Raw genomic sequence first — 20,413 nt, 5'->3', positions numbered from 1 at the left:
TCACGGCTCGCATCCCTCATCTTCACTCCTCACCACGCTCCGCTTCCTTATTTGCTTCCATATACCTTCCATATCAGACCAGCTCATTTCCTCTCAGGGTAAATGTGACAATAGACATGACATCTTATTATATTAGCCTTCACATGACCTCTTGGCACACCCCAAATAGAACATTTTTCTGTGCCATCATTGTGTTTCCTCGCTGCATCCGCTACAATGCCCTGGGACACCCTGCTTTTCCTGTTTTGCACTATTAGAAACTAATATGTACCACGCATAAATGATCCAAACCTGGCATCAAGGACACTGTAGACGTGTATGCGTATATTTATATACATGTATTTATAATTCCTGATGAGAATCTTTATTTTCCTAATGATTTTCCCAGTTTTATCCAAACTATTTAATCAATTGGAAACTAAATACAGGAACTGATGGAAAATGGAAAAATTATTAAAGTAAAATATTATATTGTATCTTTAGTGAAAAAAAGAATTGAATGCTTTAAAGGAAAGCAGTTACCTAAAGAATCTCTATTTACCTGCAAATTTAGAGCAAGTAAAAACTTTTGTAGCCAGCTCACTCGAGGAGTAGCTTGAGGGAGAAAGTTAACTTCTATCTTACCTGCAGCTGCTTGTTTACAGTCATATGGGCGGAGTGGGGAGCGATTACAGTCACTGCTCAATGTAATCACTCACAAGAACTTTGATTGACAGCCTGCCTTGCAGAATGTGTGTGTAGATCAATCTGTCAATCTTTCTGCTGGGGAGTGATTATAGCCATGCTCACTGTATAGGGAGCTGTGACTGTTACAGTCTCGATGCTGGAAGTGGCAGTAATAATAAAGCTTTTCCTTATTAATATGTGTGCTGCAACAAATGCTGAGGGGGTGTACAGTGTAACAGTATACAAGGAAGCATGCGATTGACAAAAAATGGCAAAACTTAAGTCTATTCATGCTTTTTCAAGAGGAATATAAGAACAACTCAGAGTACCAAATAAGGTGCTTGATTTTATTCTTATAAAATAATATAATTTATACTTACCCTTTATTTATACTTACCCTTTATACTTACTTTAAAGGGAATCTGTCACTAGGTTTACGCTGGGTAATCGGAGAGCACCATGATGTAAGGGAAGAGAGTCTTATTACAGTGAAGTGTCACTTACTAGACTGTGTTTTGCTGTTTCAATACAATCAGTGTTTTATCAGCAGAAGATTATCACTAGGCGAGAAACTTCCTCGTGCCTCCTAGTCCAACCACACCTCCAGCACTTTTTGGCAGCTTGCTCACCATGTACAGAGAAAGCTGCCAATCAGTGGTGTGGGCAGGTTATACAGGGCTCAACATCTGAGCTCTGCTACATCAGCAGCAGAGAACAGTGATTCCATCTTAACTGCTACACCCACTAAAGTAAGTGATACTTCGCTGGTTTCTGCCCCCTTATGCTGCTATAAGATTACATAGCACAAACCTGCTGGCAGATTCACTTTAAGGATGGATTCAGAAGAGCGCATGGCAAATCATCCAATTTTCATTCAGAAAAATTGGACAACTTTCATCCATGTTGTCAGAGTGTTCGTTATTGTATCTGTATTTATTCATCAACTGTTTAAAATGTACATGATCATAGCAGTTTCCTAGGTCAATAGTGGCAATGTGGCTACTGGATACAATACAGACTGTTCAAATGGAATCTAATATTTTTTCCGCACCCAAAGAATTCAATAGGTGAGTCTCATTCGAAATAAGGAGAAGAATAGTGCATGCTGCAAGTCATCCCGTACCAACAGCTTTTCACGGTGCCGGAAGTGCTCAGTTGTGGAGCTGCTCAGTCTTCTGATAGTGGCCGCACATCTGCCCCATATTGATTTGAATAGGATGATGACCTAAAGATAGGTCATCAATGTTAAAGTAGTGGACAACCTCTAAGATTTTGTTTTTAATATACTTCAATACCTTATTTTGATTCTCTCTCTCCCAAACACTATTCTGAAGTTCTTTTTCAATGCCCAGCTTATGCTCCTATAGTAAGTCCTATGGACTGCTGCTCAACAAGATCCATACACTATATCCAAACAATCAAACTATTGAAATTCCCCTGTCTTAGTAAAGGAAGGGAAGAAGAGAGGATAAAAACAGGGAAAGTTCCATACACAGAAAGTTTGAAAATAGTGTACAGATCTTGCTAAGCAGCAGTTCAAAGAAGCTTCTAAAGAAGCATAAACTGGACATTGACACAGCACTGCAGCATAGTGTTTGGGAGAAAAAGAAGTTTAATAAAAAATATTCATAATCGCAAATTCATCACTTAGCAATGTCTGAAGGATAGTTGAATTAAAGGTTAGTTACTCTTTCATATGCAAATTAATGATACACTACAGGAAAAAGTGTTATATATATTATGATGAGTGCAAAGCTAGGAAGGTGCATGACTGGAAGATAACTGGAAAAACAAAATCACAGTTTTACTTATGCTAGTTTGGTTATTTATACATGCACAGTTGGCTGAGCGTAAATGTGTTCTCAATGGTCAGTGGGAAAGAAGTTGCTACAAAACTCTTGTGGCACAGCTTATCTTCTGTGGGCAATTCAAATGAGATACTTATCTGCAGAAAATTGCCAAATCCAGCCAAATTCGAGGAGATACAAAACATACACAAGACACTAAAAACACTTACAAAAATCTACAAACACAAGTTTCAAGCAGCATGTATGTGGTTGTCTGAACGCTGGGTAAGTATGTTTTTCACTGCAAGAAATATAATTGTGGTCAAGTAGAAAACTGTAGGTTATGTAGAACAGCACTTGACTTTACAGTGGATTAAAGGCGGAACTGTTTAGTGCTGGACCAAGATGATTTTCTACAGCAGTGGGCATGTAGTATGAATTTTTTGATGAAGAAATACAGGTGCAGTCGAAGAGGAGAAAAAGAAAATTGGGAATGCATTAAACAGTAAAAGAAATAATATAAGATTCCCATAAATAGGAGGAATTATGCTGGCACCCCGCAGCCTCCAAAAAGGGTAGCGGTGATCGCAATGCCACTGCTTTACTCTATAATATTACATCCCATCCATACAACCCCTAGCAAAATTCTGCAATCCCCATACTGTGAACATGATCATTCACCTTCTCTTCCGCCAGGGCTGTGGCGTCGGGAGTCGGAGCCCATTTTGGTGGAGTCTGTATAAAATGGACCGACTCCCACTCCTAAAATATATAATAAATTGGGTGCAGTAGTTCAATGCAGTTTGTGGGGAATATTTTATTCATAAGAATTTGGGAAAGTTCTGAAATGTCCTATAAATGTCTGTCCTATTCCTGATCTAAGGGTCTAGACTTTTAGCTGAGATGAATCCGTGCTACAGTAAATTTATCACTTAAACATGAGCCATGTATGAGGGAGTCGAAGTTGGAGTCGGTGTCATGGAAATTGGGGAGTCGGAGGTTTGGCTTACCAACTCCACAGCACTGCCTATCGCAAAGTAATACATAAATCTTTGTCATGGGGGACACATGATTTTTAATGGCTGAACATTCTGGCTTCATGAAGCATACATCAAATATATGAAAGTAAATTATTGTAACTAATGGGAGTTATCAATCGTGTGACTGTGGAGGAGCCAGTGCGTGGTCACGCTCACCCGTCAAATTAGTATGAGAGAATCTCAGCACAAGTGCGGAGAAGATGGAGAACGTAATTTCTCCATCTTCTGCACTGTCTCTGTGTGTATACATCAGACTGCACTTGGATGACATCCAAGTGCAGTTCAATGTATCACACGCACCCTTGGACTTGTGCGCATACTGGGACTGCTTTCTCATACTGAATCGGCAGGAGAAAATAATAGCACTGCCCCACAGTATAATAGTGGTCCGAGTGCTATTCGATAAAATATCAGATAGTGCTTGGCCGTGTTATATGCCAGTGTGAGCGTACCTTTACCCAGCAACTCTGACATGGATTTTCAAAGTAAATACGGTACATCAGCCTCATTAGTTAGTAACAGGGCTGTGGAGTCGGTAAGGCAAACCTTCGACTCAGACTCCAACTCCACGACTCCCTCATTCATGGTTCATGTTTAAGTGATGAATTTACTGTAGCACAGATTCATCTCAGCTAAAAGTCTAGACCCTTAGATCATGAATAGGACAGACATTTATAGGACAATTCAGAACTTTCCCAAAAATATTCCCCACAAACTGCATTGAGTCTGTCCATTTTATATCGACTCAGACTCCACAGCCCTGGTTAGTAAATCTAAGATCTATTTAACCTCTTGGTGATTTGTGGTGTGCATGTATGGCGTAAACACGTCAATACCCATAGAGTGCAGATGTCAGCTGCATTTTACAGCCATCACTCACAAATAAGTCGGCCTGTGGTTGAGTGACTGCAGACTTTTCATTTTAGACCGGAAAACCCCTTAATTCAAGTCATCACCATATCTTAAAATGCCAATATGTGGTTATATTTTATGGATCTGATACTTGCATCAATCTGAGGCACAGACCAAACAGATACTTGAAAAGTGCAGGATTAGCTGGCTGGTAAAATGCTGGTCACAGCATGGAGCAGAAGTGGTTTGCATTGGCTACAAAGTGACAGGAGACCATAGGAGAGCAGGAATACGATTACTGGAGCTGACTAAACGTCTTCATTCTAAAATGTTTAATCAGCAAACATTAAAGTCAGTCCTCTAGAGTTTCCCTGCCTAATAAAGGAGTGATGCCTTTGAGTCTGGGCCGGTAATGAGGGTGCTGAGAAGAGGGCCTGGTGTTGGCAAGCCGCTCTGTTTGTGGTCGGTAACAGATTGAGGACGGCTTCTGCCAGTGTAAGAAGAGCTGACCTAAGAGCCGATGCCGAATCCTAACACCCATCAGCATTACAGGAGGGCTCGGTCCAGAATTAAACTATTTTTTTTTGCTCATCCAGCAAACGTATGAATGATGACATAAGACTACAATGAAGAACTACAGTATGGCACCCTTTTAGTATCATCTTTGTCAGGACGTAAGACTTAAAAAGAGCTTTATAATTGTACTGCACAAGGCAGCCAGAGCTTCCATATATCGGCTCTTCTTCAGCGCAGACAGTACAGCATCCTGGTAATGGCTGAGGGCAGCCCTGTAGGCTTCCTACAAGAAGAGGCAAAGACGCTTTGCACCTGGCTGAGAAAGCGACTGTACATTGGAAGGCTGCCAGCACAAACTGGCAGTGCACCAGCTACAGCGGACATTAATAAGGGAAGCTGTCAATCAGACGGCTTCTGTCGTGCCCCCAGGCAGGGAATCACCTGGAAACATCTCTCCTCCAGATTTCTCATCTATACAGATAAGGAAAACTTGTTCCTCGAAGATCTTACAAAGATAGCTGCCAACATGCAAAGCTCAAGGAAAAAAATCCGGTGCCCATTCACCAACTCCGCTCAATCAATAGTTTGGGTGAAACTTAAAGCGTACCTGTCCTTTTATACAAAATCTGCAAGGTCTGGCTTCCCTTACATCCCAAAAGTTATACTGCTTTTGATGTGCATAGCAGTCTAACATATCCATTCTCTGTAACTTGTTATATACTCTGGTTAAGTGGGTGGAGCTTTATCAGCATCCTGCCAGCACCATATGTAAAGGGACATCCTCTTCCCAGCATGCATTGCTTCCGACCATTGTTCTGCCTGTATGAGACAAGGACCCTCTCCCACAAATCCTATAATCCATCGCTGCATCTCTGCTATTACAGACGGGTTACACTTGACAAGTTAGAGAGAACACAGACATCTACTTGCACATTGGAGTGATTTTCTTTGGTGGTCATCCGCTGAATCTCTACTGGTATGGCATGACCGGCCGATCACCACTACATTATTGCTTTTAGCCATCTACCAGTATAGTCTGGCATGTTGTTGGTCAGGTCTATAGACAGTTGCATTCGGGCTGTTGCTTAGCTTATTTGTGTGGCCAGATCAAAACTTGAATAATAAAAAAAAAAAAGAGAACTAGTATACAAAGTACAACGATTACAGCATTTTTCTCTTGTTTCCTGTACTACAGATTGAAACAGATTACGTCTTCAGAGCATTGGATATCTGAGAAATCTGCTGCACGTCTACCAAGATAAGGTCTGTAACCATTTACCGTGATTACAGAACATCTGCACAATGACCTCTTACAATATTGTTTTGGATAAATATTAAAGGTATCATACAGCTCCTATTATTTTTTTTTTGCCAAGTAGAATATATTTGACAGAGGAGTGATGAGCAACCACTCTAAAATATGCTGCGTTTATCGGAGGCCCCTTAGGACTGCATTTGTTTGCAAGGTGAGATTACCACAGGTGCTGATTCCAGCAGGTTGAAAGGAGGAAAGCAGGGAGGTGGGTGCAGAGTGGTCTCTGTTGGGACTTGTCAGAAGAAGAACGCTGAAGAAGAATCCACAGCGCTGGATCTGATGGATGCACGAGCCGAGCCCCAGCCGGCGGTTGTGACAGAGGCGCATAGTGCTGTGCTCTCAGGCCCACTACACATTCCACCTAACACTCCTCCGCTGTCATCTGTGGCTTTCTCCTCCAGCGTTCTGCAGGGCTCATGTGGCTTCAAGCAGCCTCGCACCTGCACAGACAGGTCCTTATTTCCTAAGGGAAGAGTGGGTACGATAAAGGAATCAGACATCAAAATGTACCGTACAGTAACTCATCTGGAAACCACATACCAATATTGGCTGCGGCTCAAATACGCTGTCGGGCAGACCAGCCCTTCACGTTCAAGGTCTTCATATTTATTGAAATAATTATTGTGGCCAAAAATATTACTAAAAAAAATTAACAACAGAGTATTGTACAGAAAGTGGTCTATTGTATCATCACTAAAGATCTAACCTAACGCGATGTCAACAGATTAATGACCCCACTAATTTAGGATGCATTAACATTGTATGGATTTATAAAGGGTTTTCTAGGAATACATTTTCATGCCTATGGGCTTTGCTTTAGGTGGAAAAACTCAGCATTACTCCCATTCCCCTGCTCCAGCGACACCACTCCGCTGTTGCTTCAGTCTTTGTTGACAGCCTGCAGTGGTGATGCCAAGATAGGCTCAGCAGTGATCCTGAAGTAGAGACTGTGATTGACTGCAGCGGTCACATGCGCAACAGGCGTGACATCAATGCGGCAAAATGTCAAACATGGTAGCAGCGGGGGGAGGATGCATTGCTCTATCAGGGTAGGGAGAGTAACAGCGGAGTTTCTTATTTTCACCTAGAGCAAGCCTCTCTGATATTCCGCAGACATAACTTTTTTTTTATTATTATTTTTTTCCATTGACGCTCTGTATGAGATCTTGTTTTATAGTACAAATATTTTTTTTATGCTTTTTGGGAATACATATAAAAAGTCACTCCTCTAAAGATAATAATTTTTCATTTTTTTTTTAATTTTTTTAAATCTTTTATACCGTTCAAGTTTTACATTTGATTACCTGATAATTTAAATCTTCATTACAGACATAGGCATATGTGGTCTTTAAAGTGTAACAGTTGTTTTAATTGCTACATAAATCAATAGTACACGTGAAAATAAAAAAACTTTGTAAATATAATTTGAGAAATCTGCTTCTTTCTCTCCCTGGACTAATCATTCATACTCAAAATAGGTCAAATCTGTCTAAGTGAATACAGATTTTCCCATTATCGAAATAGGAGATGGCAGTTAGTGCTTATAACGCTCTATGGACCTTGCAGCAGAATGTCTGTCGGCCTCCAGCTTCCTCCTCCAAACAACCTTAAAGGGGTATTCCCATCTCCAAAATTCTATCTCAATATGTAGTAGGTGTAATAATAATAATATTAGCAAATCTCTCCAACTAGAAATGTAGTATAGTTTTTCTGATTCGCTATGTCTCTTTCCTCATGTGCAGGCATTGGTTACGACCACTGATATAGTGACAGTTAGCTAGTTGGGGGTGGTCATAACTATGGATGCCTAAGGTCCTGTAATGCCTGCACATGAGGAAAGAGACATAGCGAATCAGAAGAACTATACATTTCTACTTTGAGGTATTTGCTAATATTATTATTATTACACCTACTACATATTGGGATAAGATCTGGGAGATGGGAATACCCCTTTAAAAACACGGTCATCTCTGTCAGTAATATGAAAATCTATTTTACGGAATACACACATTATAGATTTTACCCATGAACTAAGAATGAAAAATCAAAGCAGGAGTATAAAAAATAAAAAAGCAGATTTCTCAGAAAAGATATATTACAAAGTTGCTTATTTTCATATATACTATTAATAAAAAGAAAATTATAGTAATAAAACAAAGGTTACTTTTTTAGTATACAAAACAATGTTGTTTTTTTTCACTAAATGCAGTTTTGTCATTTTTGAAGACTTTTTTTTAATTAAATTTTAGACTTATTAAACTCCATTAAGATTTTTTGTAACTAAAATAATATCAGCACACTTTATCCTCTGAGTCACTATGGCAGAGCTATCCCCCCAGGGCTGTGGGTACCCAGTTAAAGACTGTCACTGGAGATGTTGGTGACCCAGTCGGAGAAGGGGTAGCCTTCATAATAGTGTTGCACCAACATGCTTGGATAAGGTGTTATCCGAGCCTGCTTAAGTCCTAACAGAATATCTTCGGCGTGCTTGCAAAAAATGTTCGCGTCGCTGCTACTGCAGGTCTCTCGGCTGTTAGACACCTGCAACACATGCAGGGATTGCCCGTTTTACTTCTGTTTGGTTGAACTTTACCTGATACTAGAATTTGGCGAGAAGAGTGGTTATAGACATTTGCCCAATCTCTGTTCCAATTAAAACAGATTTTGCACCATGCACATTTAAAACAAATCTACAGCAAATTACATAAGTAATCAAACTTCTGCTGCAAAGATGAAAGGGGGAAAACTAGAGCCAAAGGGCATAAAAGCTCGAACGGATGCTATGGCTGCTGCTTCTACAAACAGTCCCCACTGCTCATGCACATAGCATACGGGCAGAAAGTTATTGCTTGTGCAGAACTACCCCAATTTAAAGATTCTAGCTCATCATGTACAGCAATGGTCCCCAACCTTTCTGACCTTGAGAGCCACATTCTGCTCTGAGAGAAAGTCACGAGCCTCATCCAGCTCCTGAACCCCTCACAGTAGTGGCAACCAAAGCCCTCGTTACGAGTATAATCATAATAACCAAAGCTTTTCCACAGAAATCACCCCGAAGCAGTATACAGAGATCTAGGGGTTCCCACAATACCCCCATTCCGTATTCTGCCATCACGCACTCCCAACACACTGTCACATCCAGCTTCAAGCACCTCCTCTGACAGGTGGTGTCATCCTGTCTCCAGCTTACCAGATTTAAAGCAGTTTTCCCAAGAAAAAACGTTTATTTTAATCAACAGATTTTGGAATAATAAAAATTTCCCCAATTGGATGTGTTTAAATAAAATACTCCTGTGCGGAGATAATCTTATAAATGTGCCCTGCTGTGTACTGTGTAATGGCTGTGTCTGACCGTACAGGAACATGGTCTGATCATACCACAGCTCCTGGGCAGGGGAGGAAGCAAAAGAGTATACGGACAGGACAGCATGGGGTCAGACACAGCCATTACACAGTACACAGCAGGGGCACATGTATAAGATTATCTCAGCACAGGAGCATTTTATTTAAACACATCTAATTGTGTTTGTGGAATTGTGAAATTTGTGGAATAATTGTGGAAGTTATTATTATTCCCAGATCTATTGTTTAAAATGAACTTTTGTTCGTGGGAAAACACCGTTAAATTACCCCTAAGACCAGTATATGAGCATCCAGATCTGCTCTTCTGTGCAGGGCTACTCACAAAATTCACCATCGGGAGACCTTCTCTTCATGCCTGTTTGCTAGACCTGGAGCTGGCAGACAGCTGCGAGCCACAATTCATGGGACAATGAGCCACAAGTGGCTATCGAGCTACAGGTTGGGGACCCCCAATGTGTATACAGTATACTATAATTTGGTTTGTTAAATAAAAGAAGAATTCCAAGGGATTATATTGGTGAAGGAAAAACAATGAATTCGTACCAAGATGTATAGTACAACCGAACAAAAAGGAAATAGGTGGGATGTGAGGCAAGCAAGGGGGAAGGGGAGAAGTGAATATAATGAGGGTGGAGAGGGGGTGGGGATAGTACAGTTAGATCGTTAGAGAAGAATAGGATGCTAAATAACCCCAAAGTTTTATCTTGCATGCTGACCAACGCAAGAAGCCTGACCAATAAGGCGGATGAGCTGCAGGCGCTTATATCGGAGGAGAGGTATGACATCGTAGGTATAACAGAGACTTGGCTAGACGATAGCTACGACTGGGCCGGTAAATTTATTAGATTATAGTTTATTTAGAAGGGACCGGAAACAGGGGAAAGGCAGAGGAGTCTGCTTATATGTAAAGTCACGTCTAAAGCCCAGACTAAGGGAAGATATAGGAGAGGGAGAAGAGGGGGTCGAGTCCATGTGGGTAGAGATTGAGGGGGCAAAAAATAATAATAAAATATTACTGGGGGTCTGCTATAAGCCACCCAATATAACAGAGGAGAATGAGAAACTGCTATTAGGACAAATAAACAAAGTAGCAAAACATAATGAGGTGATTGTAATGGGGGACTTCAACTACCCGGATATTGACTGGGAAACAGAAACCTGTAGATCGCAGAAAGGAAAAAGGTTCTTGACAAATATCAAGGATAATTATCTCTCCCAACTAGTGTAGGAACCAACGAGAGGGAAGGCCGTGTTGGACTTAATATTGACTAATAGGCCTGATAGAATAACTGAGGTACAGATAGGGGGGCACCTAGGTAATAGCGATCATAATATTATCAATTTCAAAATGCCCTTCAGTAGGGTTATCAATAAGGGAACAACTAAAACATTAAACTTTAGGAGGGCGAAGTTTGATCAGCTGAAAGAAAACCTTCAACTTATAGACTGGGACAAAGTTCTTAATCAAGGAAATACGAATAGTAAATGGGAAACCTTCAAAAGAATTCTGAATACTCAGTGCGAGAGGTATATACCGTATGGGAATAAAAGGGCCAGAAATAAGAGGAAACCAATATGGTTGAATAAGAACGTAAAAGGGGCGTTAAATAGCAAAAAAGAGGCATTCAAGAGATTAAAACAGGAAAACAGCAAGGAGGCACTAATGTGTTACAAGGAAAAAACGAGAACCTGCAAAAAACAAATAAAAATAGCAAAGGAGGAAACAGAGAGACGTATTGCTAGGGAAAGTAGATCAAATCCCAAACTGTTCTTTACGTATATAAATAGTAAAAGGATTAAATCGAATAATATTGGACCGATAAAAAGTGATGAAGGCAAAATCATAGAGAAAGATGAGGATAAAGCTAATCTATTAAATACATTTTTTTCGTCAACTTTCACAAAGGAAATAGAACTAACAGGAGAAATGAGAAGTGACAAACTTAATCCTCCACTAAGTATGACAAATCTAACCCAAGCTGGGGTACAGAAACGCCTCAGTAACATTAAAATAAACAAATCACCAGGACCTGATGGCATACACCCACGGGTACTAAGGGAACTAAGTAATGTGATAGACAGACCGTTATATCTTATATTGAAGGACTCTGTTGAGACTGGGTCTGTGCCACTTGATTGGTGACAGGCGAATGTAGTGCCAATATTCAAAAAGGGAGCGAAAAGTGACGCCGGAAACTATCGGCCGGTGAGTCTGACGTCCGTTGTGGGCAAAATTTTTGAATTCTTTATTAATGAGGCAATCATGGAGCATCTTGATGCTAATAATCTATTAACCCCGAACCAACATGGATTCATGAGGAATCGCTCCTGCCAAACTAACCTGATTGACTTCTACGAGGAGGTTAGCTCTCGAGTAGATCAGGGGGAACCAGTGGATGTCGTGTATCTCGACTTCTCAAAAGCGTTCGATAGCGTGCCACATAATAGGTTGGTATACAAAATGAGAATGATGGGGCTGGGGGAAAATGTCTGCAAGTGGGTAGCTAACTGGCTAAAGGATAGAAGGCAGAGGGTGGTTATAAATGGAATATACTCAGATTGGGTAAGCGTCACTAGTGGGGTACCACAGGGGTCTGTACTAGGCCCAATGTTATTTAATATCTTTATTAACGACATAGTCAACGGGATAAATAGTAAAATATCAATATTTGCAGATGACACAAAGTTATGTAAAACAATTAATACAAAAGAGGATAGTGAAGACCTTCAGAGGGATTTGGATAAGCTGGGTAGGTGGAGCATTAAATGGCAAATGAGGTTTAACGAGGAGAAATGTAAGGTCATACATATGGGAAGGAAAAATGGAAGTCACCAGTACTCACTGAATGGGAAACCATTGGGGAATTCAGAGATGGAGAAGGACTTGGGCATCTTGATTGATAGCAAACTAAATTGGAGTGCCCAAAGTCAGGCCGCTGCTGTAAGGGCAAACAGGGTAATGGGATGTATCAGAAGAGGTATAGCTGCAAAGGCTGAGAACATTGTTCTTCCACTGTACAAAGCACTGGTCAGACCACACTTGGAATACTGTGCTCAGTTATGGGCCCCAATATATAGAAAGGATATAAATGAGCTTGAAAAGGTACAAAGGAGGGCAACAAAATTAATAAGGGGAATGGAGGGACTGCAATACCCAGAGAGGTTGGCAAAACTAGGACTATTCAGCCTGGAAAAGAGAAGGTTGAGGGGGGACATAATAAATGTGTACAAATATGTTAGGGGACAGTTCAGAGACCTTGCCCGGGATTTGTTCAAAAGGAGGGATATTACGGTAACAAGAGGGCATTCACTAAGACTAGAAGAGAAAAGGTTTCAGCACCAGCACAGGAAGGGGTTCTTTACGGTAAGAGCAGTGAGAATATGGAATTCACTGAGTGAGGAGACGGTAATGTCGGATTCACTACACCAGTTCAAGCGGGGACTGGATGCATTTCTAGATACCAGGCAGATTTCTGCATATACTTAAAAATAAAATAAAATAGTAGGTTGATACAGGGATTTATTCTGACTGCTGGTTTCAGAGTCGGGAGGGAATTTTTCCTCAGGTGAAGATTGGCTAAATCATTTGGGGTTTTTGCCCTCCTCTGGATCAACTTTAGCAATTACAGAACTAACAGGTCGAACTTGATGGACGCAAGTCTTTATTCGGCTTTACTAACTATGTAACTATACTACAGTACCAATGGAGGAAAATAATGCGCACTTTGCCCTCTGCCATTTCCCCCCCTGATTCTTCCCTCCTTTTGCTTTTAGGAAGTAGTGTCTCACCCCATAAGCTGAGGTATTAATCACACAACGTCTGGTTTTAATCCACACGCTCCCAGTCCTGAACGGATGGTTATCTGGGGAAAGAGTATTCCCCTTAATCTCACTCCACAGCCAAGAAAAGTTGAAAATGAAAAAAACAGATTGGAGCAGCAGTTGAGCAGTTTGCTCGGTCAGACGCTGCCTCGGGGAGATCCTTCTGCAGCTTTGCTCCTTTTCTTTTTTTTTTCAAAACAAAATATTGACTTTAACAAGCGAGTATTAGGCTCAGCTACAATACAACGCAGCGCTGCTCCGGAGGAAAAGAAAAAAAGAATACAGCATAGTTCAAGCCTAGTGATGCTTCCACATTAACCCCCGTGACAGAAAACGGAGATATGAAACCAGATCTATTGATGTCTTCAGCCCATAATCCTGACGAGGTCACTGAATTTTCCAATGTACCTATAAAGGCTTTAAATCAGTATTTTACACATTATGGTTGTCCTGATAACTTTATACGGCCTCGCTCATTCCACCGTATTATCTGTTCAAGTAGATCACCCTCGAACCAGTGTTAGTCTATGGTTCTCCAGACCACGGAAAAAATTGCAGCATGTCAGAGTTTGATCAGATATTTGGATCGCACTTGTCCTTGTAAGTCAATGAGTCTGTGGAAATCATCAGACTGCACTCTGATGACATCCGAGTACGGTCCGATTTCCACGCACTGAAGCAATGGAGAAGATGGAGACATTTTTTTCTCCATCTTCTCCTCATTTGAGAGATTCGGATCACACTCTGATCAGACTGTCATTTACATAATCAGCCAGATTCTCTCGGATGAGAGAATCAACGGCAGCGTGACCCCAGCCTGTGAAAGATCATCTGACCTGTAAAATAACACTGATTGACTTCTTGAAAAGTTTTACCGTGCTTGTAAAATAAGAAGCAGCTGATTTGCTTCATTTTCCGTCCTACACCAACCAGGGAGCCTCAAGATAAAGTCGGAACTTGCCCACGATCTTTCAACTTTATAATTACAGCGTCACCTCCCATACTTCCATCTTCCCAGTTAGTCTGCCAAGTTTCATAGCAATTAATGTTACTCTGAATTACTAAACTTCTTAAAAGTCTGGCACTATTTTCATGGGAAATAAAACCCTACAGTTTTTTCCTGCCCAGGTAAAACCCTTTTTTGTTCACTTTAGGCTACTGCTGTTCTTCTATAAAATTATAGGAAGTTCCTAAAAATCTTTCACGTGATCTGACCTATATCCAGGAACCCCCAGAAGTATTTACAAATGTCTAAATGTATCCCCCCCAATACAATTTACATAGCTGTTTGGCTGGCAGTCATCTCCCCAAATTTTCTATATACAAAATACATCTCTGGTGGTGGCCTATCTCTTCGAGAACAAAAGGATGGGTAGTCCGAAATAGGACATGGCAGATCCTTCTGTCCCCCAACATCATAAACTGGGGTCAGTCAGGAGACCCCAATACACGTTAGACCGCTGGTCAAACCCGTTAATATCGGGGGGTTCAGCTGAAAGAAGACTAATGTGTATGGGAGTCTTTAATGTATTAGGCGATATAGGGCTCATGCACAGTGTAGCACTGAATACACAGTATATGGCGGCCATACAACTGAATATCCTCTGTGTCCCCACAGGCTCCATAGGGTGACCTATGTCATGAGATGTTCTCCCAAGTAAGCAAATATTAAACCTATATAGCAGAAGGATTTTTCGTTGGATATGCACCTCTATGGTAGCCCTATGGTGGCTTTGCACAAAATGGGGATCCTAATACACCCATGTAAAAGCCGCTTTGGGCTTACTGATCTGATAGAAACCATAAACTGTACTACAGATAAGAAACTTTATATTCATTTCCTAGCCATGAGATGCAGTCAGGCCATCTTGGAAGGTGCAGAGAGAGTTTACATGTGTAAATGTAGTAAGGCTTGGCATGTGTTGCGAGACGCTATTTTCTACAAAGCCCTTATGGGTTCGCTCACCCCAAAATGTGTTTATCTTAACAGAACACAGTCCATGCCAGCCAACCTGGGCCAGTAATCACTGATCGCGCCAGCAAAGCAACCGTTTCAGTCAGCGCCGACACATAAGGGAATAACTTGATTTTTTTTAAAGGGAAAAAAAAAGGAGTTCACACACAGTTTCTACTTCTCTCTAGTCAGCTATTTATCACTTTCCTCTTCGAAAAAAAAATAAAAAAGGACAAAAAAAAGAGCCCTGGCAGATATCCTGGATGAGAGTTCTGTGGTGGATGAAAAGGGTGAGCGGAGGGGAGGGGGGTATGCATGATGCAAACCATTTGGAGCTAAGTGAGAACGCTGCCAATACAAGCTGCTCGTGAGGAAGTGATGGGACGTTCAGCGAGCCAGAGCGCGGACACAGCTTGAGACTGTATAGCAGCACTTAAGCCCCAAATACATACAACACAACATACATGTCAGAGAGCTATGCACTATAAACAGCGCACACGTGCTAGCAAACTCATATACAGTGCCCAAAGGAAACCATTGACCTTTTTACTTATGACATAGAGCTGGAAGTCAGCAGTGAAAAGGTCAATATTTTCCCTTAGCGCTCTCAATCAACGACTTCACCGTATTCATTACTCAGAGTAGACTTCCCGAGATTTAATGGGATGAGGCACAAGAAGCTAAGATGAGCTTTAAGGACGCTATACGGGAAAAGAGACGACAGCCAATTTGTTCTACACTGACCTTGTCCGAGGTTTTCTCTACATAACAAGGCTCTTGAGGAGCGGCAAGGAGAGGAACAAATCCAGAGAGAAGTCTATCTTCTTCCAGGATCAGGAGAGAGAGGTCGTCATCAGGGTCCTTATAAAGTGGGACTTCTGACTGGTTCACGTTTGTCAGTGTGTTACAGAAGTCCGCCAACGCCATCCACACATCGACAGCTGACCTGTGAAAGACACAAGCAAAAAAAAAACACTATTAATTCTAAATACAATACAGTGACATTCTGATTTATTAATTTATTTTACTCACTTATATAGCGCCATTAATTCTACAACGCATTACATACATTATCGGCACTGTCCCCATTGGGGCTCACAATCTAAATCCACTATCAGTATGTCTTTGGAGTGTGGGAGGAAACCGGAGAACCCGGAGGAAACCCACTGATAATTCAGAACCTGATAATTTAGAAACTCTTAAAATCCAGCACTAATTTTTAGTAAAGAAATGCAAAAAATTCAGAAAAAAATGGAGCTTGATCAAGTTTCCTTCTGATTTGCTATAATGATTCAGGATATTTTACTTAAAAGAAAACTTTGCTGCCAGCACTCATGGAGGCTGGGAAGATTATGACTTTTTACAGACCTTTGCACCAAACTCATACTTTTTGTGCAGTTAATAATAATCTATTTAACTATATAGCTTCAACATATTCCGCAGCGCTTTACAATTCAGACAATTTGCAGACGTTATCATCGCTATCCCCATTGGGGTTCACAATCTACATTCCCTATCAGTATGTCTTTGGACTGTGGGAGGAAACCGGAGAACCAAGAGGAAATCCACACAAACATGAGGAGAACATACAAACTCCTTGTAGATGTTGTTCCTTGGTGGTATTTAAGTCCAGGACCCCAGAGCTGCAAGTCTGCAGTGCTAACCACTGAGCAGTGCTGCCCATAACATTGTAAGTTAGCACCTATACAGAAGGTTTGATTGCCAAGACCCCCCACTAATCCCACGAAACAGGCCTCTAAAATGCTCTGCAGGGATGGAGTGGTGACTGAGTATGTGCGCCTCCACTTCATTTTAAAGCCAGATTTTTGGGATCGTTGGTTGTCGCACAGGTTATGGATAGGGGATGACATGCAATGCTAGGAATAACTGTTTAAAAGGAGTTTTTTTAACTTTTAGGGCAAGTCTTAAGATTAAGTCAGAAATGTGGCAACGGGTTTCCAACTTATGCAGATTTTTTTTAACGATTCATAATCAGTCAACTATTATAAAAGACAAAAGCAGGCAACGGAAATTCTCAGGGCAAGAAGGCAACAAACTGCCCCCACTGATCAGAAATGTTACAGACAGAAAATAAGATGAGAAAGGAAACGTATTCAATATCCATGGGGCTCAATTCATCTGGTGCAACGAATGATCGTCTGGTCTTTGGTCAGCTTGGTATAAATTCTTATATCCTTTTTTTTTTTTTTCATTATTCCAATGAAAGGCAAAAAAATCGGACATTGTGCACTATACGGATTCATATAAATGGGAGACTATTAGCAAAGTAGCCAACTGCATATTTAAGTAGCCACAGTCTATTGGAGGTATACACCGCGTGCAGAATTATTAGGCAAATGAGTATTTTGATCACATGATACTTTGTATACATGTTGTCCTACTCCAGGCTGCATAGGCTTGAGAGCCAACTACCAATTAAGTAAATCTGGTGATGTGCATCTCTGTAATGAGGAGGGGTGTTGACTAATGACATCAACACCCTATATAAGGTGTGCTTAATTATTAGGCAACTTCCTTTCCTTTGGCAAAATGGGTCAGAAGAGAGATTTGACGGGATCTGAAAAGTCCAAAATTGTGAGATGTCTTGCAGAGGGATGAAGCAGTCTTGAAATTTCCAAACTTTTGAAGCGATCACCGAACAATCAAGCGTTTCATGGCAAATAGCCAACAGGGTCGCAAGAAGCGTGTTGGCCAAAAAAGGCGCAAAATAACTGCCCTGAATTGAGGAAAATCAAGCATGAAGCTGCCAAGATGCCATTCGCCATCAGTTTTGCCATATTTCAGAGCTGCAACGTTACTGGAGTATTAAAAAGAACAAGGTGTGCGATACTCAGGGACATGGCCAAGGTAAGGAAGGCTGAAAAACCACCACCTTTGAACAAGAAACATAAGATAAAACATCAAGAATGGGCCAAGAAATATCTTAAGACTGATTTTTCAAAGGTTTTATGGACTGATGAAATGAGAGTGACTCTTGATGGGCCAGAGGCTGGATCAGTAAAGGGCAGAGAGCTCCACTCCGACTCAGATGCCAGCAAGGTGGAGGTGGGGTACTGGTATGGGCTGGTATCATCAAAGATGAACTTGTGGGACCTTTTCGGGTTGAGGATGGAGTGAAGCTCAACTCCCAGACCTACTGCCAGTTTCTGGAAGACAACTTCTTCAAGCAGTGGTACAGGAAGAAGTCGGTATCGTTCAAGAAAAACATGATTTTCATGCAGGACAATGTTCCATCACACGCATCCAACTACTCCACAGCGTGGCTGGCAAGTAAAGGTCTAAAAGAAAAAAAAATAATGACATGGCCCCCTTGTTCACCTGATCTGAACCCCACAGAGAACCTGTGGTCCATCATAAAATGTGAGATCTGCAGGGAGGGAAAACAGTACACCTCTCGGAACAGTGTCTGGGAGGCTGTGGTGGCTGCTGCACGCAATGTTGATCGAAAACAGATCAAGCAACTGACAGAATCTATGGATTGAAGGCTGTTGAGTGTCATCATAAAGAAAGGTGGCTATATTGATCACAAATTTTTTTGGTTTTTGCTTTTGCATAAGTCAGAAATGTTTATTTCTAAATTTTGTGCACTGATATTGGTTTACCTGGTGAAAATAAACAAGTGAGATGGGATTATATTTGGTTTTTATTAAGTTGCCTAATAATTCTGCACAGTAATAGTTACCTGCACAAACAGATATCCCCCTAAGATAGCCAAATCTAAAAAAAAACACTCCAACTTTCATAAATATCCAAGCTTAATATTTTTGGGATCTTTTGGGTTGATTGAGAACACAGTTGATCAATAATAAAAATTATCCTCTAAAATACAACTTGCCTAATAATTCTGCACACAGTGTATATCGGGAGATCTTTCCAATGTGGTCACAAAGATAACAGAAACTTTTCACATGACAGACTTTTCAGTCTTGTCACCATTTACTCCTTAAAAATAGTAAGAGGAATATTTATATAATTATAGATACACATACATTATATATATGTGTATGTAGCTCAGTAGCTTCATTGCTCCGTCCCCGCTCATGCCGCATAGTGAGTGGGCAGTGACGAAGCCGATGCTGTGCGGTAATCAGAAGCATGTGCAGACAAACAGACATTACTATTTAAAATAGTTACAGAGAAACTATTTTCTCTGTAGAACAGGGAAGGGCTAAGACTAAAAGAAATAAAAACTACACTAGAATATGTTTTTTTTTTTTTACATTCATATATTTAAAATAATGGTGTGCATCACTCTGGAGATTTTTTTTCATATGTGGGACAACTCTTCTCAGCCTTCAGGAAGGTTTTTCCCCATTACAAGTAATTTTATCTGTGGCTATATTACTATACAATAACCCAAAATGTAAATTAGGTCCAATTGATGCCTGATGAGAGGTTTTTCAGTGAAAGCTCACATGACTGGTGGTGTAACATTTAAAAAGAGTAATTCCGCCTTTTAACAACAGAGTAAAAAAATCTACATGAAAAGGAAGGGGCTGAATCTATTAAGACAAGTAAACTTATTTCCAACAACACTATTAGCGGCACTTACATTGTTTTCTTAATGCATGTGTTCGGTACCTGCAGGCAACCAACAAGCTTTTGACAGCACCTATAAGACCACTTTAATTGAATTTACTAGCTCGACTTTAATAAGGAAATTTTACACTCAGAATTTTGAAAAATGAATGTCTAAGGTATTTTATATTATTAAAATAAAAAAGGATGTCTAGAATTTCTACGTTAATGACCTGTCTGTGCAGGTGCTCTTAGACAGTCACCTGAACCCGGTGATACCGGCGAGTTTGGATGACAGTCTGGTGTGTATGGGGGGGCTTTAACTATTATCTAAAGCAGGGTTCCCCAACTCCAGTCCTCAAGGCCCACCAACAGGTCATGTTTTCAGGATTTCCTTAGTATTACACAGGTGATAATTGCATCACCTGCACAGGCAATAATTCCATCACCTGTGCAATACTAAGGAAATCCTGAAAACATGACCTGTTGGTGGGCCTTGAGGACTGGAGTTGGGGAACCCTGATCTAAAGGGTATGGGCAATTTTAGTCTGACTTATCA

At 40.8% G+C, this 20,413-nt stretch overlaps 1 protein-coding gene and 1 long non-coding RNA gene across 2 annotated transcripts in view; one reads left to right on the top strand and one right to left on the bottom strand.

Moving 5' to 3' along the window:
- The window catches only part of SMG6 (SMG6 nonsense mediated mRNA decay factor), a 289,497-nt gene that overhangs the window by 124,029 nt on the left and 145,055 nt on the right, over positions 1-20,413 (bottom strand). Inside the window, exon 13 of the mRNA XM_073667669.1 lies at positions 16,060-16,261. Coding sequence (XP_073523770.1) covers positions 16,060-16,261 — 202 coding nt within the window. The remainder of the gene's footprint in view (positions 1-16,059; positions 16,262-20,413) is intronic.
- The window catches only part of LOC141231153 (uncharacterized), a 128,897-nt gene that overhangs the window by 32,288 nt on the left and 76,196 nt on the right, over positions 1-20,413 (top strand). The window contains exon 2 of the long non-coding RNA XR_012297567.1: positions 6,057-6,124. This is a non-coding gene — a long non-coding RNA (uncharacterized lncRNA). The remainder of the gene's footprint in view (positions 1-6,056; positions 6,125-20,413) is intronic.

Source organism: Phyllobates terribilis, unplaced genomic scaffold (genome assembly GCF_046119375.1).
Source record: "Phyllobates terribilis strain yellow unplaced genomic scaffold, ASM4611937v1 Scaffold_2__4_contigs__length_985480577, whole genome shotgun sequence".
NCBI classification, from domain to species: Eukaryota; Metazoa; Chordata; class Amphibia; order Anura; family Dendrobatidae; genus Phyllobates; species Phyllobates terribilis.
Note: the sequence above shows the minus strand (reverse complement) of the source record. Positions and strands in the feature narration are given on the sequence as shown.